The sequence below is a fragment of the Leptodactylus fuscus genome, chromosome 5, assembly GCF_031893055.1.
Source record: "Leptodactylus fuscus isolate aLepFus1 chromosome 5, aLepFus1.hap2, whole genome shotgun sequence".
Classification (NCBI taxonomy): Eukaryota; Metazoa; Chordata; class Amphibia; order Anura; family Leptodactylidae; genus Leptodactylus; species Leptodactylus fuscus.
In genome coordinates, this window is record NC_134269.1 from 64,572,718 (window position 1) to 64,595,669 (window position 22,952).

A 22,952-nucleotide genomic window follows, 5' to 3' on the forward strand; every position below is an offset into this window, starting at 1 on the left:
TTGGCCAGAAATAATCAAGATAGCCATTTCAGTGATGCTCAGGCTGAAAATTACAATGACTAAATTCTTTACCATTCAGGGCTCAAAAATGCGTTTTATGGACACTATGAGCATGCATATGGCGATTTCTGGCCTTACTGGATTCCAGCGCAGCCTATGGATGGCAAGTAAATATGGGAGGAATAAAGGACTGCAAGAAGTTAAGCAGCACATCATGAAAACTCGTAACAAAGGTGAAGGGCCTGCGGTAAGTACTGCATGTGAACTGCTTTCTATAAATGTGTGCATGTAAAAGTTTAGTTTTCCTTCTGCTAAGTGCACCATGGACGGACTGTCAGCAATGTTCTAAGCAACTTCCCATTGTATCTCAGCATTATGGCATATCCTCCATATTCTATTGTCTATATAAGCTATAAACCTATTCATCCAGTTTGCTGCCATGAGTTATATTGGAAATCTGCGTAAGTATAGACATGGGAAATGTGACTGACTTTATAAAGGGACCGGAGCCTCTTCATATATCACTTGTTCCCTGCGCCTGTCAGGGTCTTTGTTAAGACTAGTGTATGGTACGTCAGTCTTAATAAATCTATATACTATATTTGATTTAATTTTATTCTATGATTGTATTTTATTTTGCAGATACTTTCCTGGGACTGGGTAAATGTTAGTAGCATTAATAATCTTGCTGATGTCCATGCGCTGTATGTTGGAGGACCTCCTCTGGAAAAAGAGGCACGCGACCTCTTTGTAAAAGGAAGTATGGCAGATATCAGAGCTCAGTTTCAGGTGGGAATACAAAAACTTTATAATGGTAGTGTTTTGTAAAAGACAATGTTAACATGATAATGTGTGAAAGTCCCCTATAATTATATATCTGACTAGCCTCTGCCCGTGACTTCGTCTGCGGGTTCCTGGAGTGGATGATCCGCCTATATTCAGCAAATTGCTGCCGTTGATGGTTTGCCTGCTCCGGCGTTTTGGCAGCTCTTAAGCTGTCCTGCTGCTGAACTTGTTCCTTGTACTGTGCCTGTGATTGTTCCGGCATCTCAGCAGCTCGCTGGGACACCATATAATGAGCGTGTTGTTGGCGTTGATGATCCGCATGCTCCGGCGTTTTGGCAGCTCTCAAGTTGGCCTGGCACTGAAGTTGTTCTTCGCACTGTGCTTGTAATTGTTCCAGCATCTCAGCAACTCGCTGCAACGGCATATAATACATGTGTTGTTGGCGTCGATAATCCCCCTCAGCTCTGCTTGAGGAGAACTCTGTTGACTTCTGGCTCCTTCACAGCTCTCGTTGTTTGCGACAAATTAGATTTTCTTTTTCCAGGCATGTTGAAAATTTCAAACTGCCAATTTGGATAAAAGGCCCATGTCAGTTTGTGTGCTCTGCCTTGAGCAGATCAGATAATATGCAAATGCATGTACACTGAGGGTTAGCTGAGTGTTTACACAGAGAGATAACAGACCTGGGACCTGAGATAAGCTGCTGCAGGAGCAGTGTAATATAGTATGCGAACATAAATTCATAACAGCCATGAAGTCATGTCATTTCCCGTGATAATAAGTAGTCTGTGTTTTAATCAAGGTTACAATCTATGTGTCGAATTTTATTCAAATCCATTCAGCCGTTTTTGTGTGATTGAGGAACAAACATCCAAACAAACTTTCACATTTATAATATTATTATTATTATTATTATTATTATTATTATTATTATTATTATTATATTAGTAGGATTATATATTATGTATCTAATCCTGAGAAAGAAGGGTGCTAACCAAAGCCATAGCAGAGCCCAAATCAAAAATTTTTTAAATTTTCTTTTATAACACCTTTATCCAAAGAATGCTGACCTAGAATAATACAAATGTAGTGAATGAATGCTAAAAATGAATATAAGAAATTGTGTAATGTGTCTTATCAGGCTGGCTTCCTTCCTTCCTTCCTCACCCCACCTTTACTCAGTCTATCTTTAAAATAATCCATACCCAGAGAGTGGGTTCAGACTTTCAAGCCTCATACACATTGAATTGTTACCAATATATAGTAGTCTATGGAGATGAAAAGAGACGCACAATGATATGAGGCTCAGTGAAGAGAGGACATGGGAGGAACATTGCTGGATAAATGAAGAAAGAAGGTGTTTTTCTTTAATAAGATATATAAAAAACATTTCTTATATTCAGTTGTGCAATTGATTTTATATGTTACAGATTTTTTTCCATTTTACTTACATTTTCTGTGTGTTTTGCTTGGACTCTAATTGAAGTATTGATATATACACTTGTGTATACCTATAGTGAATACACGTATCTTATTGCATTAACTTCTGGCAGTGCTTGCAAAATTGTGCTCCCATCCTCATGCAGAGTAGCATCTGGCATGGGTATGTAATAGCAAGTTCTAAGGCCTTGGCCATTTATTGCTGCCACCTAATATTGCTGATCCTCTGTGGGATTCTTTTATTTCATGGCAGATCTTTGGGTGCTGAATTAATGTAATTTTACTGTAGACAAATATGGTGGCATCTTTATTGAAGTGCAAAAACGCTTGTAGTATTCTGAGCAACCAATGAAATTGAGGCAGTCATTGGTTAAAAAAAGAAAATTTGCGAGCTGGTCGAGTTGGTTGAAGTGGCAGCACATTGACTGTTACTGATGAATTAGCTTCCATAGATGAGCCTCATTGTGCTGAAGTATATAACGTATAAGTATAACGTATAATCGTGCTTTGTTTTGTTTTTTCTTGTTTCCATAGGATCTTGCTCTGTATTGTGCTCTTGATGTGAAAGCCACATATGAGGTGTTTCAAGAGACATTTCCACTCTTCATAGAAAGGTGACATAGTCCATCAGTATGGCATGGCAAACGAGCTGAATACAAAGTTACAGTCTATATACATCATGAGTCTGTATATCAGGAAATGCTGCCAACATATAAGACTAACACACCCTTGTCAGCCAAAAGTATACAAACATGTGCTCCTTTGGCATGTTTGACTGGCAATACTTACTATATTTTTGAAAGTGTAAGCCTCCACTTTTTGTGACATTGTACACTTTTCTCTCATTGATGTCACTAAATTACTTTGGTGCCATTTAAAGGGATCTTATCATTGGGTACCCTTTCTTTCTTCCTAACACATAGGAATAGCCTTAAGAAAGGCTATTCTTCTCCTACCTTTAGATGTCTTCTCTGCACCGCCGTTCAGTACAAATCCGGGTTTTCTTCAGTATGTAAATGAGTTCTCTTGCAGGACTGGAGGCGTCCCCAATGCTGTGAGAGAAATCTCCAGTGACACCTCCATCTTCTTCTGGAACGCCCTTTCCCTGTGCCTTCTTCCATCTTCGGTTTAAAACTTCTAGGCATGTGCAGTCGGCTCTGCCATTGGACCTCGTGCAGTAAGCTGTGTAATCGTCCATTTTCTTGTGGGCATGCGCAGGAGAAGAATAGCCTTTCTTAAGGCTATTCCTATGTGTTAGTCAGACAAAAAGGGTATCTGATGATAGGATCTTTTTAACTACATTCAACTTGTATCATTCTCATTTGGTTCACCTGAACAATACTTGGTGAACTAGGCTACAGATGTAACGTTCTATGTTTTCAATACATAGGACCTAATAGAACTAGCTCTCCTCCTTATAGAAGCTATTTCTGTTGATTGCTCAGCAGTGAACAGAATATCAATATGTACATAGTTACATACATAGTAGATGAGGTTGGATGAAGACATCAGTCCATCAAGTCCAACCCACAACTTTACAGTCCCCTACAGTGTTGATCCAGAGGAAGGCAAAAAATCACATGAGGCTCATGCCAATTGCCCCATTACAGGGGGAAAAACTCCTTTCCGACTCCAATATGGCAGTCAGTATAAAAACCCTGGATCACCGAAGAGACCTATCAGTAGAGAAATTGGCCAAACATGTGTTTCCACCAACACTCAGGTAAGTAGCTGGGTATGCACATTGCTATAGACCAGCAGTCATTAGACTCCGGCACTTCTATTTACCATACACATAAAAAAGTAACACTGCATGGGATTCTCTCCCTTTTCTCAAGATGATTATGGAAATCACATGTTTCATGTTTGATATTTAGAGTATTATAATTTATTTCTTATGCTTACTTGTATAGTGCCATCATATTCTGCAGCACTTTACAGACATTAACAGTCACTGTCCCATATAGTATAGATCTAGACATAAAGGTTCAAATGGCAATACCCCTTTAAAGAGGACCTTTCATGGTTTTGGGCACAGGTGGTTTTATATTCCGCTGGAAAGCTGACAGTGCGCTGAATTCAGTGCACTGTCGGCTTTCCTGATCTGTGCCCCGGGTGAAGAGCTATCGGTCCCGGTACCGTAGCGCTTTACAGTCAGAAGGGCGTTTCTAACAGTCAGTCAGGTACGTCCTTCTTCACAGCAGCGCCTATCGCGCTGTACAGTGTGAGCGGGGAGGAACGCCCCCAACTTCTGCTCACAGTACTCGTCCATAAACGAGCACTATCAGGAGGGTAGGGGGTGTTCCTCCCCCATCTCACAGTACAGCGTGATAGGCGCTGCTGTGAAGAAGGTCGTACCTGACTGACTATCAGAAACGCACTTCTGACTGTAAAGAGCTACGGTACCGGGACTGATAGCTCTTCACCCGGATGAAAGCTGGATCGTGAAAGCCGACAGTGCACTGAATTCAGCGCACTGTCTGCTTTCCAGCGGAACATAAAACCACCTGTGCCCAAAACCATGAAAGGTCCTCTTTAACCGGTTAAGGACCGCTGGCCGTAAATTTACGGCCAGCAGTCCTGGTCTCTAAGACCAGCCGATAGTAAATTTACGGCCGGTCTTCAGAGACTCACTAGGCAGGGGGTGGGGCGGGGGGAGGGCAGGGGTTAGGTGTTACTAACACCTAACCACCCCCTCAACAACGTTCAGTCGGACTCAGTTCCGACTGAACGTTTTAACCCTTTCGATCGTGCCGTGAAACATCACGGCGCGATCGAAAGGGATCCGCCGAAGATTGAAGCTGATCGGCACCCCCCGCGGCGAGATCGGGGGGTGCCGATGTCAGTAGAAGGTAGTCTGGGGTCTGGCCAGTGACCCCAGACTACCGGAGCCCCACATACCTGGTTGATCCTGCCGACCGATGGAGGAAGTGAGCGATGCAGCTCACTTCCTCTGCAGCTTGCAGGACACGAGCAGGCTTGTGTCCTGCTCGTGTCCTGTCTGCTATTGTGCAGATTCAGTTGATGCTTTCATCAAAGCATCAACTGATTGAAGTGTCCTAAATGGACACATGAAAAAGTAAAAAAAAAAAAGTTAAAAAAAAATAAAGTGTATGAAAAAAGTAATAAAGTTATAAAGCCCAAAAATCCCTTTTTCTCTATACAAAATGAATTATATAAAAAAAGTACTAAAAATTAATAAAAACAATGCAAATTTACTATCGCCGCGTCCGTAACAACCTGTACAATAAAACTGAAATTATATTTAATGTATATGGTGTACAGCTGAAAAAAAAAACGGAAAAAACCCGCCAGAAGTAATGATTTTTCACCATATCACCTTACAAAATATGCTATAAAAAGTGATCAAAAAATCATATGCACCCCACAACAGTACCAATAAAAAGCGCAGGTTGTCCCGCAAAAAATAAGCCCTCAACCAACACTGTCAACCGAAAAATAAAAATGTTACGCCTCTCAGAAGATGGCGATGCAAAAATCACTGATTTATGTCCCCAAATGTGTTTTTGTTCTGCAGAATTAGTATTGCATAAAAAAATACTATAAATGAGGTATCGCCGTAACCGTACCGACCCGCAGAATAAAGGCTACATGTTACTTATACTGTACGCTGCATGGCGCAAAATTTAAAGGGTACAACTCAATGCCAGGATTGATTTTTTATTTTTTTTTTAAATCCAGCAAGAAAGAGTTAATAAAATGTATTCAGTATGTTGTAGGCACCCAAAAATGGTGTCATTACAAAATACATCACATCCCGCAAACAACAAGCCCTTATATGGCCGCGTCACCAAAAGAATAAAGAAAATATAGCATCTAGTAATGTGAAGACAAAAAAAACCAAAATCGCCAAATTATTAGAATACAACTGGCGGCGTCAGGAAGGGAATGTATAAGCTGTGTCAGTGTACTTCAGGAGACACCCCAGATTTACAGTTTACAAGGGAAAGACACCAGAAGTGACCCCCAAAATGAGCCCCAGAGTGACTCCCCCAATCATAGGAGCTACTGGGACATAGTAGGGAATTTGGTGTCTGCAATGTTCTCCGCACCGCTTATATATTCCCTCTTCGCCATCCGCCGTGCAGTCACGTCCGGATACTAATACTCACTACACCCCCTGATAAATTCTTTGAGGGGTGCAGTTTTCAAAATGGGGTCACTCCTTTGGGGAATCCACTTTTCTGGTACCTTACAGGCTCTACAAACATGACATGGCGTCCAGATACCAAACATCTGAATCTGTACTCCAAAAGCCGCATAGCGCTCCTTCCCTTCTGCACCCTGCTGTACGTCCAAACTGCAGTTTATGCCACATGTATGACATATGTATGACACTGGTGTACCCGGGATAACGGACGTAATGTCATATGTGGGTATAAACTGATATTGGGGCACAGCCAGACACAGAAGGGAAGAAGGGTTATTGGGTTTTTGGAGCGCAGACGGTTTGGTTTTTGGATGCCATGACACTTTTGCACAGCTGAAACGCCAGTAAAGTGGAATCCCCTGATATGAGACCCTATTTTGGAAACTACACCCCTGAAGGATTTATCCAGGGGTACAGAGAGCATTTTTAGCCCCCAAGTTTTGCTATAACTTATTATCCATAAATGAATACGAAGCTGATTGTGAGAGGTGAAAATGACCATTTTTCCAGGAATACATCATTTCTGTGCGTAATATATTGTGCCTGACTTGTATCAGAGATGAACGCTCTGAAAGCTGTTGTGCCCGGGATACCCGCTTACCAGTTTTTGGAGTGTCTCTGATGACATAAGTTGGGCACAACATATCGGGCACTGAAATGGCGAATCTCTGGAAATTTTTCATTTTTAACTTCTCATTATCAGTTGCGATTTCATTTCTGGAAACTAAATAAATGCAACACTCAAGGGTTAAAAATTCTCGCTACGCCACTTGATAAATCCCATCAGTGGGCTAGTGTCCAAAATAGGGTGACATGTCTGCGGATTCCACTTTATTGACAATTCAGGGGCTTTGCAAAAGTGACGCCCAAAAACCAAACTGTGCTCCAGAAACCAAAATAGCGCTCCTTCCCTTCTGCGCCCTGCTGTGTACCCAAACTACAGTTTATGCCACATGTATGACACTGGTGTACCCGGGATAACGTACGTAATGTCATAAGTGGTTATAAACTGATATTAGGGCACAGCCGGACACAGAAGGGTTATTGGGTTTATGGAGCACAGATGGTTTGGTTTTTGGATGCCATGACACTTTTGCAGAGACCCTAAACTTGCCCCTACAAAATGGGGTTTACAGTTACCTCCAGGTCTCTCCAAAAGGAACATGGCCCCCAGAAAGTCCCTCTAAATCTGTACCCCAAAAGCTAAAAAGCGCAGTGCTCCTTCCCTTCTGAGCCCTGCTGTGTGCCCAAGCAGCAGTTTACACCCACATATATCATTTTTTGCCCCTCGGGATGGCCCCTTAATAGTTTTAGGAGTGCAGGTCTCTGACAACACAAAGTGGGTGCAACGTATTGGGCACCGAAATGGCATATTTCTTTCAAAATTTCAATTTTCATTTTGGACATTCATTTTTTGGAAGCATTTTAGGCACAAAATGATAATACCCCTTGATTCATTCCATGACAGGTGTAGTTTATAAAATGGGGTCACTTTTGAGGGGTTTCCATTGTATTGGTACTTTAGGGGCTCAGCAAATGTGACATGGCACCTCAAAACTATTCCAGCCACATCTGCCCTCCAAAATCCAAATACCTCTCTTTCCATTCTGAGCCTCACCATGTACCCATACAGCAGATTATGGCCACATATGGGGTATTGCCGTGTTCAGGAGAAATTTTGTAACAAACTGTGGGGGGCTTTTAATTTTTTAACTACTTGCAAAATTAAAAATATGGCGCTAAATGGACGATACATTGTGAAAAAAAAGTAATTTTTCATTTTTACGCCCCAATGTTAATAAAATCTGTGAAACAGCTGTGAGGCCAAAATGCTCACTCTACCCCTAGATAAATTCTATGAGTGGTGTAGTTTCCAAAATGGGGTCACTTATAGGGGGTTTCCACTGTATTGATACTTTAGGGGCTCTGCAAATGCGACATGGGACTTGAAAAATATTCCAGCAAAATCTGTCCTTCAAAATTAAAATAGCGCTTTCCATTCTGAGCCCCACCATGTTCCCATACAGCAGATTATGGCCACATATGGGGCATTTCTGTGTTCAGGAGAAATTGTTTAACGAACTTTATGGAGCTTTTTCCCCTTTATCCTCTTGTGAAAATGAAAAATGTGGGGCTAAATTGACAGTTTATTGGAAAAAAAGTAATTTTTCATTTTCATGCCCCAATGTTAATAAAATCTGTGAAACAGCTGTAGGGTCAAAATGCTCACTATACCCTTTCATATGTTCTTTGGGGGGTGTAGTTTCCAAAATGGGGTCACTTTTAGGGGGTTTCCACTGTATTGGTTCTCTAGGGGCTCTGCTAATGCGACATGGCACCTAAAATTATTCCAGCAAAATCTGCCGTCCAAAAGCCAAATAGCGCTCCTTCCATTCTGAGCCCCGCCATGTACCCATACAGCAAAATATGGCCACACATGGGGTATTGCCGTGTTCAGGAGAAATTTTTTAACAAACTGTGGGGGGCTTTTACTCCTTTATCCCCTTGTGAAAATTAAAACTTTGGGGATAAAGTGACATTTTAGTAATTTTTCATTTACACATCCCAATGTTAGTAAAATCTGTGGAATAACTGTAGGGTCAAAATGCTGACTATACCCCTTGATGAATTCTGTGAGGGGTGTAGATTCTAAAATGGGGTCACTTTTGGAGGGTTTCCATTGTTTTGGTACTCTAGGGTCTCTGCAAATGAGGCATGGTGCCTGAAAATTATTCCAGCAAAATCTGCTGTTCACACACCCAGTGTCGCTCCTTCCCTTCCATGCACTGCTGTGTACCCAAAAATCAGTTTACGCCCACATGTGGGGTATTTCTGTGTACGGGAGAAATTGCATAACAAAATGTGAGATGCATTTTCTCCTTTAACCCTTTGTGAATGTGTTAATTTTAGGTCTAAATGAATGTATTAATGAAAAAAAATGAAATGTCTAAATTTCACTTCCATATTATGTTTATTCTTATGAAAAACTTAAAGGGTTAACAAACATCCCAAATGCTGTTTTGAATAATTTGAGGGGTGTAGTCTTGAAAATGGGGTGATTTATGGGGGTTTCTATTATATAGGCCTTTATAATTCCTTACAGAACTGAAGCGGTCCCTAAAAAATTGGTTTGGAGAATTTTCTTGCAAATCTAGAAAATCGCTGTTACACTTGTAAGCCTTGTAACGTCCAAAATAAATTAAAAGACAATCAAAAGATGATGCCGATATAAAGCAGAGATATGGGAGATAATATTTATTCATGTATTTGGGTGGTATGACTATCTGCCTGAAAAGCAGAGAATTTCACATTTTGAAAATTGCAATTTTTTCAAAATTTCCATCAAATTTCCTAGTTTTTTTATAAATAAATACAAAAATATTGATTAATATTTACCACTAACATGAAGTATAATGTGTTACGAAAAAAACAATCTCAAAATCATTTGTGTAAGTTAAACCGTCTCAAAGTTATTGCCATTTAAAGTGACACATGTCAGTTTTGAAAAAAAAGGCCTGGTCTTTAACATACTTTTGGGCCTGGTCCTTAACCGGTTAAGTAAGGACAAAGATTGCACTTCAAGGAAACTTCCCATATGTAACACACTATATATGTGCATCAGTCTTTATCACTTATATTTGACACAGTATTGGTGAATATATATTTTTCAAGAACTGTTCTTTGATTTTTAGATGTCCTCATCCTGTGACCCTAGCTGGGATGTTAGAAATGGGTGTTCCCTACCTACCAGTGAACCAAAACTGGGAGAAGTATCTGGATGAAGCCGAAATCACATATGAAGAACTGCAGAAAGAGATGAAGAAATCCCTCATGAACCTGGCGAACGATGCCTGTCAGCTGCTGGTCGATGATAGGTATGTAACCGAAGGAAAACAGAGTGCAAAACATAGTGTTATGTATTTTTATACAATATTTAAAAAGGACCTTTCATGACCTCGGGCACATGCAATTTTATATACTGCTAGAAAGCCGAAAGTGCGCTGAATTCAGATCCATTGCAGATCCATTTAATGAAAATCATTATTTTATTATTATGCAAATTAACTGAAAAAGGCTTTATAGGCGTTTCTTCTCCTGCAGGGGCGTCACAATATACTCTAGATAACCAGTCCTGGCAAGAAAGGACAATTGCCTAAAGCCCTTTTCAGCTAATTTCCATAAAATTAAAAGGCAGAGGACGTACCCGCCGCACGTAACTGCTGAGGCCAATTAGCCACCTAAAGTAAGGACACTGTACATCACAGATTGGCCTCAGCAGTCACTTGTAGTGGGACTTCCTCCAAAACAAGACATCGGAGTAGCAGGACCAGACCAGAATGGGAAAACAACTGAGCACTGGGAACAGGTGAGTATGGTTTTTTTGTTTTTACCTTCATCTGCCTCATATGAAAAATCTTTTATCTTGGACAATACCTTTAACATTGCAATAATCAGGGCAGTATAAAGCTGATGTATGTTTTAATCCAAACCAGATACAAAACCAATCCTTGGCTTTGGGATTTAGAATGGGATGTTCAAGAATTCAAGCAAAAGAAGGTAAAAAGTGTCAAAAAGAAAGATGTTAAATCTGCACCAGTACATCATGCAAGGAGTCAAGATCTCACAGATCCACATGAAGGTGAGGATCCATTTATTTCTGTGTTCTAGTTTACTGTAGACCAGAGGTATGTGTACCCCAAGGGGGTACAGTGTTCAGTCTCTGGGTACACACCATGGCTGGGAACCAGTGCTCTGGAAGTGGCAGATTCAGTGAATGCTCGGGTTTTGGGGAGCTAATACCACCCAAACAACCCAAAGTAGCTGCCAAGCAGAGACAGGCTTTAGAAGATGTTGGGTCAAGTTTAAGAGAATGGGTCTCCTTAACCGCCATAGGTAGTCTATGCTGAATAGGCAAATAGATTCTGATCTATGTACTGTGGTGTGAAAAGCTTGTAAGAAACTAAAAGACCCTGAGAACTTTTAGGGTGTACTCGCCATAATCAAAAGGTCTTGCTTGGCTCACTGTGAGCTTTTCTTTCCCAAATGATATTGGCAGCAAGATCTGTCACATGACTGAACACCATAGAGTCCATTAGGGGTACTTGGTTGGAAGTTTTCTTACAAGGGGGTAGTACTTGACTTAAAGATCTGGAAACCCTGGCGTAGACTAAATTTTTGCAATGTTTTTACGATTTCTATTATGGGATTTTTTGGGGAAAATTGTCTTAGTTTACCTCAATGACTCTGATATATTCAGATCCTGGACCTCCCAGCGAAGAAGAAGATTTACAACCTTTGCCTGGTAAACTGTATTTGGATGATCTCATAGAGAAAACTCTACCATACCTGCCTAAAAGAAGCCAACATATGCCCGGCCATCCAGGGTAAGTAACAGACACCAAAGATACATAAATATATTTCAACGTAGTTTTTCCCCTTTAGCTTACAGCTTACTGGTTTTCTTGCTTAGACTTTCCTGAGATCAGACTACACTGAATAGCTTTGCTTGTGGATTTCATTAATGACCACAACTTTCATCGTGTACACAACTGCATCCCATTAATAAAACCTTGTTACCTTGTTCAGAGAAGTGAATGATTTTTATTGAGCTTCCAGTTTAGTCCTCTACATATGTACCAATCCCCTGAGATATTTGTTTTATCAGAATTGTTCTCCTGAGCGTGGCTAGACCGTGGAGAAGAGCAGGAGTTGTGAGTAGGGCTTAGAGGGACCTTTTGTGGCCCATTATTTTTACAGTAATTTAGACCAGAAACTATTTTATTTAACTTTCTGACATATTTGATTTGGTTTGGTTTGCACCAAAACTTCCCTATCACAAACGGTGTTAATCTTTGTAGATGGTATCGTAAGCTTTGCCCAAAACTGGACGATCCTGACTGGGTTCCTGGTCCAAGCCTCATCAGCCTTCAGATGAGATTAACCCCTAAGCTTATGCGTTTGACGTGGGATGGCTTCCCATTGCACTTCTCTGACAAGCATGGTTGGGGATACCTTGTTCCAGGACGGAGCGACAATCTTTTGGCCAGTGGAGTAGAAGATGAAGATTGTGATGTTAATGGAGACTGCCCTTACAAGGCCATTGAAAATGTCTACGTTGAATACTGTAAGAATAAAGCAAACACCACCTCAGGGGAACAAGACTCAAATGTACAGGACGACTTCATGCTTACTGAAGACAGCAGCATCTGGCAAAAGGTAAAAACCTGCCTGTAATCCTAAGACATGAGAAAGATTAGACTGTATGTTGCTTATATAGGTGACTATGCTTAGGTTGCTTTGTCCTTATTTCTAGGTAGAAGAGCTCAGTCGACTGGAGAATGATATAGGCCTTGAAGGAACTACCTCAACCTCAAAGAAGAGCAAAAAAAGTAAACTGGTATGTCTTTTTGACTTTTTCTATTGTTTGTATGTAAGTATTGACTAAATCTAAATTACTCTAACGTGGTGGAAGATTTGGCTGAATATCCTTCAGGCATGTCTGACATAGAAGAGCACCATAGATTAATATCCAGGACTAGAGATGACCAAATCATTTTGTCAATTTGATATATAATGGGCCTTCTTTATCAACCCTGTCTAACGGTAAAACTGCCTTTGTTGTCCAGAGCAGCGATCACAGCTCAGCTTTAGTTCTGAGTGGAGGAGTAGTAGAGCGATGGCTGGGCAGCAAACTCAGTTTTATTACATTTATTGGGAGCGCCAAAGGTAACTCAAGATAGGAAAACCCCTTTAATTCGGGGCTGTAGAGCTGGTAGCCCAAACCACAAACTCCAATTCCTTCATTATTCCATGGACCGACTCTGACTCCTTCACAAAAGACTGACAGCCACGGTCAGTCACAAGCAGTAAAGATTCCTAATTCATTAAGTGAGTGACTGAATTCCTATAGAAAGTAAATATTCAACAAAGTATACATCTGATTATTGTTACAATAATCACTCATTCATTTTGAAGCCATACTTGGTAACTTTTTTCGCAGTGCAAGTCACTTTGAGTTTTATCTGATCTCATTCACAGTCCTATTGTAGACTGTAGCCACAGATTTTGTGGTGGATATGAACTGCAAACATGTTGTGTGGCCCTGGCCTAAAGGGGGGTTTCAACCCCATGATGTTTTACAGTGCATGAAAGTAACAAAAAGTATATTTCTCACGTGCATTCCTGTTTCATATACTACACTGCAGTGATGACGTAGTATGCCGACATAGGCGCTGGCTGTAGAGATGATGTGTTGATGCCACTGAGGTCACTGGTGTGGGCAGGAATTGGTTGTGTCAATATGGTATCAACGTAGCCCGACAAAGATCAAGGGGAATCGCGGCAGGGAATTATTTTTATGTACTTGTAAGCTGTTTATAAAGAAAAACTTAAAACTTTATAATATTTGAAGGGCCAAATTGTAAAATATAAATGTTACACATTCATCTTGACTCGCAGTGTTCACATATACAGGGTTTTCTGTGGGCAGTATTACAGCTCCTATACAAAGCTGGTGCTATTTCTGGGAAAAATCAGACTTCTTTATGTAGGTGGGATGTAGCCTGCAATTATTGTAAGGTTACAGCAGATCTGTGCCTGTGTTGTCAGCGCCTATTCTGACATGTCCAGCTTAGTAATGATCCCCATGATATAGCCGTTCTGGAGAAACTTTTCATAACGTTCTGCGTTGCAATGTTTCTCTGTTACTCCTGCTGGATATCTATGAATAAATGTCCAAACCGTACTAACAGGGCCTTACTGCATAGGTAACGCCCAGTTGTCAATTTACTTCTAAATATTCTGGTAGAATGAGAAATAAACTGTGTAATAGTATTTGCTATAGACCTGTCAGGATGAGAGAGACAGGTCGGGAAGTGACAGCCCCTCTTTATATTTTTAGGAATGATATTCTAACGCTAGATAAACTTTATGCAGGGCATACTGTATAGCGGTACTATATTAAGAGGAACAGCGGAGTATAAATTCCTCTTGATATTTTGCACAGAGGAGCTAATTGGTAGACTGCTTTCCATGTGCTTCGCCGCCGCCACGCTATTTGTATCTGTAATTATATATAATCCCCACCCTATTCACTGTGACAGGAGCCCCCTGCCGAATCGCTTCCAGAGTTGGAAAACTCAGTATCTCATCACCATGGAAATGGCGCTTGCAGTGACGTGAATGTTTCGGGCTGCTGGTTCTACCGATTGCCGCACAAAGTGAGAATTCATTTAATACATTTTGTTCCTAATAGTCAGAATCCTACTGGCAGTCACTCCAACACGGCGAACGTTTCCATGTGTTGATACATTAAAGGAAAACTATTGTATGTAATTTATCTGTACTTTGCATCAAGGAAATCAATTAGAATGAGGGAACATTTGCAAAGCCTTTCTTCAAAACCTCTTAACACCAGGCCTCAGACCTACGCGACATCTTTAAGAGCAATTGGGAAAGAAGTCATTACGCTCTTATGGTACGCTAGCAAAGAAAATAAGAGCATGCTAGAGAAAAAAGAAGTTAGAAAATTCTTGTACTTTGGAATATAGTTGTCTGACAAGGATTTTAATCCTTATGCTTGTGACTAAGTTTGGCGACCGCTCTGAAGCTGAGCAGCCTCACTAGCTGCCGGGTCTGTGCTGTTTCATACAGCAGGGACCTGGCAACATTGCCTGGGATCAGGGATTACTCTGATCATGGCATTTAACCACTCAGATGGCGTGGTGAAATGCAACCATGGTATACGATTGGTTACTTTCCCTTTCCATTTCATGTTCGCTATCTGGGCAGCCTCCCACGGTGCAACATAGGAGCCGTTCAATTACCATAGCAGCCAGTAGCCTTCTGAAAGCTCCCAGTTCTGTCATAGTATTGTAACTACGTAAGCCTGCCTGCAGCAGACATTAATATTTGATTTTGATGTGATTTTGCAATAGACAGCAACACAGTAATATTGCAGTCTATGGCACAGGTAGGTCATCTGAAGATCACATTTTCAGTCTTAAAGAGATCCTATCATTGGATACCCTTTTTTTTCTTTTTCTTTTTTTAAATGTAGATTGTGAGCCTCACATAGAGCCCACAATGTACATTTTTCCCCTATCAGTATGTCTTTTTGGAATATGGGATGAAAATCCAAGCAAACACAGGGAGAACATACAAACTCCTTGCAGATGGTTTTTTGCCCTTGGCGGGATTTGAACACCAGGACTCCAGTGCTGCAAGACTGCAGTGCTAACCACTGAGCCACCGTGTGGCCCCTGGATCAGGTACTCTACCAAACAAGGGTAGCAGTTCAATTCTCGAACACCGCCTGTAGTACACTTTAGACCAGAGACCTCCATTCACTGAGACGTAGAAGTGCTGCTACCAGTCATTATAAATGATCTAGTAATGCCTGCAAGCACCACCACTAGGGGGACTAGTACTATACCTAGTAGCAACAGGTGCTCTACCTGCTATAATAGTAGCAGAGCAAGCAGGGGTAGCAGTTCAATGCTCGGACCCCTCCCATGGTAGATGGCCTAGCATTTGAGACTGCTCTTGTGTGTATATACTTGGGATGTATAAATCTGACAGAGGTTTATGATAGATGTGACATTCCTCACCCATAGGGTTCCATTGTTTAAAAAAACACTCCATCTGATGAATGAGAATCTATAGACTGGGAGTTTTCCTTTATATATTCAGCCACGTATACAGATGTAGTGCGCACTTGGCATTGCAGCGTTTCCACAGTCTTCCTGACTAGCGTATTATCTATATTAAACTATATAAGCATAACCTTTTTCTGATTAGATTTCATCATTTTACATTTTAGGACGGTATTGCAAATAATGTGGGTAGCCCTTTTGCAAAAGATTTTCTTCCAAAGATGGAAGATGGAACATTACAGGCCAGTACTGGAGGCAACAGTGCTACCCGGGCATTAGAAATTAATAAGATGATCTCATTCTGGAGAAACGCACACAAGCGTATCAGGTATTTTCATTATGTCTTGGGGTGTCATTCCAAAAACTGTGTGGTCATAGTCTTATGTCCAAGGACAGACATGCCGGGTGAACAGATTATGCGACTTTTGTTGCATAATCAGCCTGTACACTGTTGTGCAAAAGTTTTAGACATGCGTGAAAAAATGCTGCAATTAAGAATGCTTTCAGAAATAGAAGAGTTTAGTTCTCTTTTGTTCATTCACTTAATTTTGTTAATTGTCAAAAATGAAGTCTAAATCAAATCTATATATGATGTGACAATCCTTTGGAGGAGGAGTCCTGGAAGTGACAATATGGCCCCTGCAGAGCCCTGATGTCAACACTATTCAGTCTTGGATTACAAGAAGAGAGAGGATTCGAGCAAGCCTACATCCACAGAAGATCTGAGCTTAGTTCTCCGAGAAAAATCTCCCAACTGAGTTCCTTCAAAATCTTTGTGCAAGTGTACCTAGAAGAATTGAAGCTGTTGGGAAAGCGAGAGGCGGTCACACCATTGCAGCATTTTTTGCACACCGGCCTAAAAGTTTTACACGGTACTGTATGCGTTCCCTATAATTTCAGAGCATTACACACAGGTGAAGGGCTTTCTAGTCTTTTCTACAATAAAGGTAGAAAGTGTAACCCCTCATTCACATCTGCATTTCTATTCCGTTCGGGGAGGTCCGCATGGGTATTTGGAATACCAAACACAATTACAAGCGCTGTGCAGTAAAAGCACACGGACCCCATAGACTATACTGAGGTCTGTGTGCTTGCCGCCAAGTCTCCGCACAGACTATGCGCACAGGAAAGTAGTTCACAATCTACTCTCCTGTCCACTTGATTCGTGCAGGCAACGCGCGGCAAGCACATGGACCCCATTATAGTGTACGGGGGTCCGTGTGCTTTTACTGCACACCGCTTGCAATTGCGTTTGGTATTCCATTTGGGGAGTCCCCATGCGGACTCCCCGAACGGATTACCAAATGCAGATGTGAATGAGGGGTAAGAAAGAGGGCAATGTCCTGTCTTCAGATAAATGACTGTGAACTAGCAGGGCCCCAAGTTTCTTTATTTGCCATGATGTTCCCTTTCCTCCATAAATACCAAATTTAAATACATACACAAGATAAAAACCTCTTAAACTTCTGCGACTGCTGCTTGTAAAACACTTTCCATTCAGCTACTTGTTTTTTTTTTACAGTTCTCAGAAGGTCGTGTGGCTGAAAAAAGCGGAGCTGCCGCGCACAGTCACCAGGTATTTTGGTTGCCTTTTAGGCTTGCAGACGTTCTCATTTTGCTTTCAGCACAATGTCAGTACATATGTAAATATATACAAGTCCCTATTTTAAGTTGTAAAGTGGCTGAATTTGCAATTTACTTTCCAGCTATGATTTAAGAGCATTGTTATTTTAAATGCATCTTTTATCTTGAGTTGTGGTCCGCTGACGTAGAGAAGAGAAACGGCCATTGGATTTACACCCACGTACAGATGAAGTCACTTAGCTGATGAAACCTAAAAGCCCTTTGCAGTCCCTGTACGTGTGTTTGACAGTTAAATGTATAAAGTAGCGCTTTTTACTTTTCACATTGTCCATTTCAATATTTTAGCTTTTCCACTATAATTAATAAAACCTGCAATTTTTTTTCCTGTGTTCTCTGTAGCCCTCGCGGCTAGTGTTTGGTTCACAGGACAAATAGTGAAAGTTGAAAGAACAATGTTTCCTGGTATTAGGGGAAGCGGGCTTGTGGTTGGAGTCAGTAATGTGTTTTGAGGCATAAATATGGCTGCTATGGTTCTGCTACTTTCCATTGAACATGTTGCTTATAGATACTAATTCCATATGTTACTGATTTTTGCATCATTTATGTTGTAAACGATTTGTTTATTCTAGGAATCCTGATTTTGATGAAGAACATAAGTATGGCGCTATTCTTCCTCAGGTGATCTCAGCTGGAACCATCACACGGCGAGCGGTGGAGCCAACATGGCTGACTGCCAGTAATGCACGCGTAAGAGACTGTATATTAGACACTGGATGAGATAAAGGGGTTACCCAAGGAGCCAAATCCTCTAAAAGTGTATTCATTGCCGCAGAATGTGAAGCTTAGGGCGGGTTCACACCTGTGCCGGTCTCCGCTTTAGGCAATTCCGAGAAAATGGACAGGAGATGGAAATCAGCAGTCACTTTTCAAACCCATTCACTTGACGGTCCTGCATGTTGGACACTTGCCAATTTTCAGTTAAATACCTATTCTAAGTATAGGTCATCCATTGTTAAAGGGGTTAACCAGTTTCTATGATTTGTGGCCTATCCTTAGGATTTTGTCCATGTTCTCATTTAACAGGTTCATCCTAGTGACAAGTGTCCCACGTTATTCTTATTCTACTGAATTGCTGCCTTATTATATTGTATATATTAGTATTTCCTATTACTAGCAGTAATGGCTTCCTCTCCTGGTAGACTGACCGCATTGGCAGTGAACTAAAGGCTATGGTTCAGACGCCTCCAGGATATCATATGATCGGTGCAGATGTAGATTCCCAGGAGCTCTGGATAGCCGCCATCCTTGGAGAAGCCCACTTTGCCGGAATTCATGGTAATGTCAATTCAATAAAATACATTTTTATTAGTGTAGAGAAGTGTTTTGGAGAGGAGTGAAATGAACCTTATACATGTGAGATTACTGCACATATAACAGCATTTATACCCTTGCACTTTTTAGTAAAATAAGTGAATTATTACTATCTATCCCTTTAATGATTCCTTATTCTTCTTCTTGACATTGCTCATAGATTTTAGAGTTTTACTGATATTTAGTTTCAGAATAGATGGAATGAGGGGAGATGCTCAAAGATACAGAAAGCATATTGGAAAATGGTACAACTTTTGTCTCTCAATATTGGCCTGGAAGTGTCTCATGTTTGTGTGTCTAGGATGCCGATGTCTATCCAGTAGTTTCCATACACTTAGTGATAGGTCAGTCTTCCTGGGATTCTCATTGTTTTGCACCATAAACTGAGACACTATTACAGAATTGCATAATTGTTTGGGAGACTTGTTATGTTTATTGGCTTGTCATAGGGAATGGAGACCCTATATATGTGTTATACGGGTCCCGTCTCTTATTAATTACCCTCCACCTATGTCTTTATTACGCTCCCCATTACCCAGTAATCTTTGCTTCCCGCACTTCATTATCATTATTCCTTTCCATTACACAATTCTCCCAGTCCTGTAATCTTGTGCTTTTCATCTGCTCCCCAGCCTTTATGACCTCCCCAGCAACCCCATCATTACTTTTTCTCCTTTTTAATGGTTCCCTTTACATTAGTTCCTGGGTAGTCTCTTTTAAGTGCCATCTTTTCCCATTCACACATGTGGATGGCTTACAAGAAAATGTGCAATTTTGCGAATTACATTAAGGTCTGTAACAGTTTTAGTGTCCTACATTTTCTGCGATTAAAAGTATAGAAATGAGTGGGTAAATGCCACCCTCGGATAGAGGGAGTTATTGTAATGTAGTGTAGACTGTGGGATTAGTTTTAGTTGAGAGATTGGAAAATATATATATATATATATATATATATATATATATATATATATATATAGTTATATTTTCCATGTGCAATGCTGAAGTTATCGAGAGCTTCATGTTCAGAGACCAGATGGACAGTAAAAGTATAATATGCTGAAATTTGCTATCTTATCACAAACCCTTGGGCGGCAGTAATAGTCAGCTGATCACCATGTGTAATACTCTCAAGATGCCCAGCAACCAGTTCCTGAAGCCTTTGTAAGGAATATGTAGTGTTACAGTACATGGTGGCAGGGGAAGACTTGAGTCAGACGGAGCAGGGGTCTCCATTCACATGAGGTATTTGTGAATACATCCTAAAAGGAATTATGTAGTTAGATATAGAAGACTGCTGTCTTCCACTCTTGTCCATGGGCTGCAATGGTATTGCAATCGCTTAATACTGTAGGTTCACAATAAGCGGTCATATAACACATATATTGTTGTAGAGCAGGAGGAGCTGAGCAGATTGATAGTGTAGAGATTCAGCATTTTATTCATTGGAAGACCTGTCCTCTGTCCTGACATGTCAGTTTTAGTAGATACTCGGATTTCCCATAATATAACAATATTAGAGAATCTTGTACTTCTGCATTGTGTTGTTCTTCCTGTATATTTCCTGAATAAATTGACAAATGGGTGTTACCATTGCGCTTGTAATAGGAGTGTATCCCCACTGTTTGATAGACTGTCAGAGTATAAGAAGACTTCCCTAACTAGTAACACCCAGTTGTCAATTTATTCACAGATTTCTAGGAGGAATAACAGGAACAGTGCAGTGCTGAGTTACAAGAAAATATGATCCACAATTTCTATTTGATGGGAAATCCAAGTATTTAATAAAACGAACCTGTTACCAGAGATAACACATACTCTTCATCTCCCTGATCTTCCTAGGGGTGTCCAGTGGTTGGTCCTGATCAGTGACTGACATCCTAATAAAGAGCGTGCACAATGAGATAGGCCGCCACCAGTCTCCTAAACATAGAAATAGACTCTTGTGTCATAAAACAATATATCACTTTCTGCAGCTCCTCCTGCTTAATAACATTAGAGAAAACATCAGGATGCCGGACCTCTTGTAAGATGCAGGAGCTTGTTGTGCCTCTATGGATATGATTGTAAAGAAAATGGCAACCAGAATTCTTCTCCAGGTAAAATCCACCCCGGACAGGTCCCTGCTGCTGGATGGGAGGGGGCTGAGTCAGGGACAGGGTTTAACACCTTGGTTTCTGTGCAGGTTATGTATAAGCCCAATAAGATTTGTGATGCAATGACCATGGCTGCACTAATACTAGAAGATGGTGTAGAGCGGCACAACCTCTGCTCTCCGCTGCTCAGCCATCTTCTGATATTAGTTAGTTCCTCAGTAATCCTGTGAGACTGATACACAGTCTAGACAGAAACTATGGTGGCAACATGGTGGCTCAGTGGTTAGCACTGCAGCACTGGAAGTCCTGGGTTCGGATCCTGCAAGGAGTTTGTATGTTCTCCCCGTGTTTGCGTGGATTTCCTATCATTCTACAAAGACATACCGATAGGGAAAAAATGTACATTGTGATCTCTATATGAGGCTCACAATCTACATGAAAAAAAAAAAGAAACCATGGTGTTGAGCCCCCAACTTGCCCTGGCTCAGTCCCCTCCTCTCTAGCAGCAGAGAACCTATCTAGAATGGGTTTTACATAGAGGAGAGCAGTGGCGGCCATTTTTATGATCTTAATAAGACGCAGGCTCTCTTTCTTCCTCTAGGCCTCAGAGGATACAGGTAACTATCAGTTGTAGTTTTTATTTTTTTTCTCCTATCCCCAGAGAACCCCTTTAAGTCCTCTGTCTATATAGAATGTAATTGCCATCCTTGTAATGTGAGTTTTATCTGTCTTCAGGCTGCACAGCCTTTGGCTGGATGACACTCCAGGGTAAGAAGAGCAGTGGCACTGACTTGCACAGTAAGACGGCCTCTACAGTGGGAATAAGTAGAGAACACGCCAAAGTCTTCAATTACGGGCGTATTTATGGAGCTGGCCAGCCTTTTGCAGAGCGACTACTAATGCAGTTTAACCATCGTCTTACTCAAGAAGAAGCCGCAGCAAAAGCCAAACAAATGTATGCAGTGACAAAGGGAGTCAGGAGGTTGGTAGTATTATGTACCACATTATTTATCATGGGGCACACATCAATGTTACAGTGGAAAAATGACATTTCTATAATGAGGTACTATAGCAAGATGATATATACTAGACTAGAGATGAGTGACTGGCAGCCTGCAGGTGCCTTCCCTGTGGCCTCAGCGTGTCTGTATTTCAGAGATGTAATTATTGTTGCCAGCAGGTGGCAGCATCACACAGTAAAGTTACTTTCTGCCATTGTCAAGACTCTGCATTGGCGGTAGGAGATGGGAGTTGTGTAGTGAGTACAGTTATGGCTTTGTATGATGGGGAGCGTGGAACTGTGCTATAGGATGTAATGTGTGAGCGCTGCATCTGATGATCCCACTTCTCACTACTACATAGCACTTGTATTGAGGAGCTGTGACAATGATATTGTTTGTTCTTTCAGGTATATCTTGTCTGAGGATGCAGAATGGCTTGTAGAACAGCTTGGGATCTCCGTTGAGAGGGGAGAAGAGAATTCTGTCAGCTTACAGGATGTCAGGAAGATTCAGAAGCAAGCATCAGCAAAGTAAGAGCATGTCCTGTAGTCGTGTCCTGGAATGTATGATGTGCATGAATGTGTAAAATATATATATATATATATATATATATATATATATATATCTATGTTATAATGGTTTTACTTTTCATTGTGCTTTTGGGTGGACCATTGTGTGAAACAAGCCCTATTTCCTCGTAGATTGTAAGCTCTATTGAGCAGGGCCCTCGCTCCTATTGTTTGATACATTGATTCTTTGTCACATTGTAATGCCAAATACTGACTGTTCATGTGCCCACTGATTTGTGAAATGCTGCAGAATATGTTGGTGCTCTATAAAGTTATTATTATTC

General features: G+C 41.0%; 1 protein-coding gene across 2 annotated transcripts in view; it reads left to right on the plus strand.

Moving 5' to 3' along the window:
- Positions 1–22,952, plus strand: part of POLG (DNA polymerase gamma, catalytic subunit) — a 38,330-nt gene that overhangs the window by 9,680 nt on the left and 5,698 nt on the right. The window contains exons 4-18 of one of the 2 annotated variants that reach the window (XM_075273258.1): positions 80–247; positions 643–789; positions 2,761–2,840; positions 10,090–10,272; positions 10,891–11,036; positions 11,655–11,781; positions 12,256–12,613; positions 12,711–12,794; positions 14,500–14,616; positions 16,218–16,378; positions 17,573–17,626; positions 18,264–18,381; positions 18,834–18,969; positions 21,834–22,080; positions 22,507–22,629. In XM_075273258.1, coding sequence (XP_075129359.1) covers positions 80–247; positions 643–789; positions 2,761–2,840; positions 10,090–10,272; positions 10,891–11,036; positions 11,655–11,781; positions 12,256–12,613; positions 12,711–12,794; positions 14,500–14,616; positions 16,218–16,378; positions 17,573–17,626; positions 18,264–18,381; positions 18,834–18,969; positions 21,834–22,080; positions 22,507–22,629 — 2,249 coding nt within the window. The remainder of the gene's footprint in view (positions 1–79; positions 248–642; positions 790–2,760; positions 2,841–10,089; positions 10,273–10,890; positions 11,037–11,654; positions 11,782–12,255; positions 12,614–12,710; positions 12,795–14,499; positions 14,617–16,217; positions 16,379–17,572; positions 17,627–18,263; positions 18,382–18,833; positions 18,970–21,833; positions 22,081–22,506; positions 22,630–22,952) is intronic. The other variant, XM_075273259.1, reaches the window with a different exon arrangement.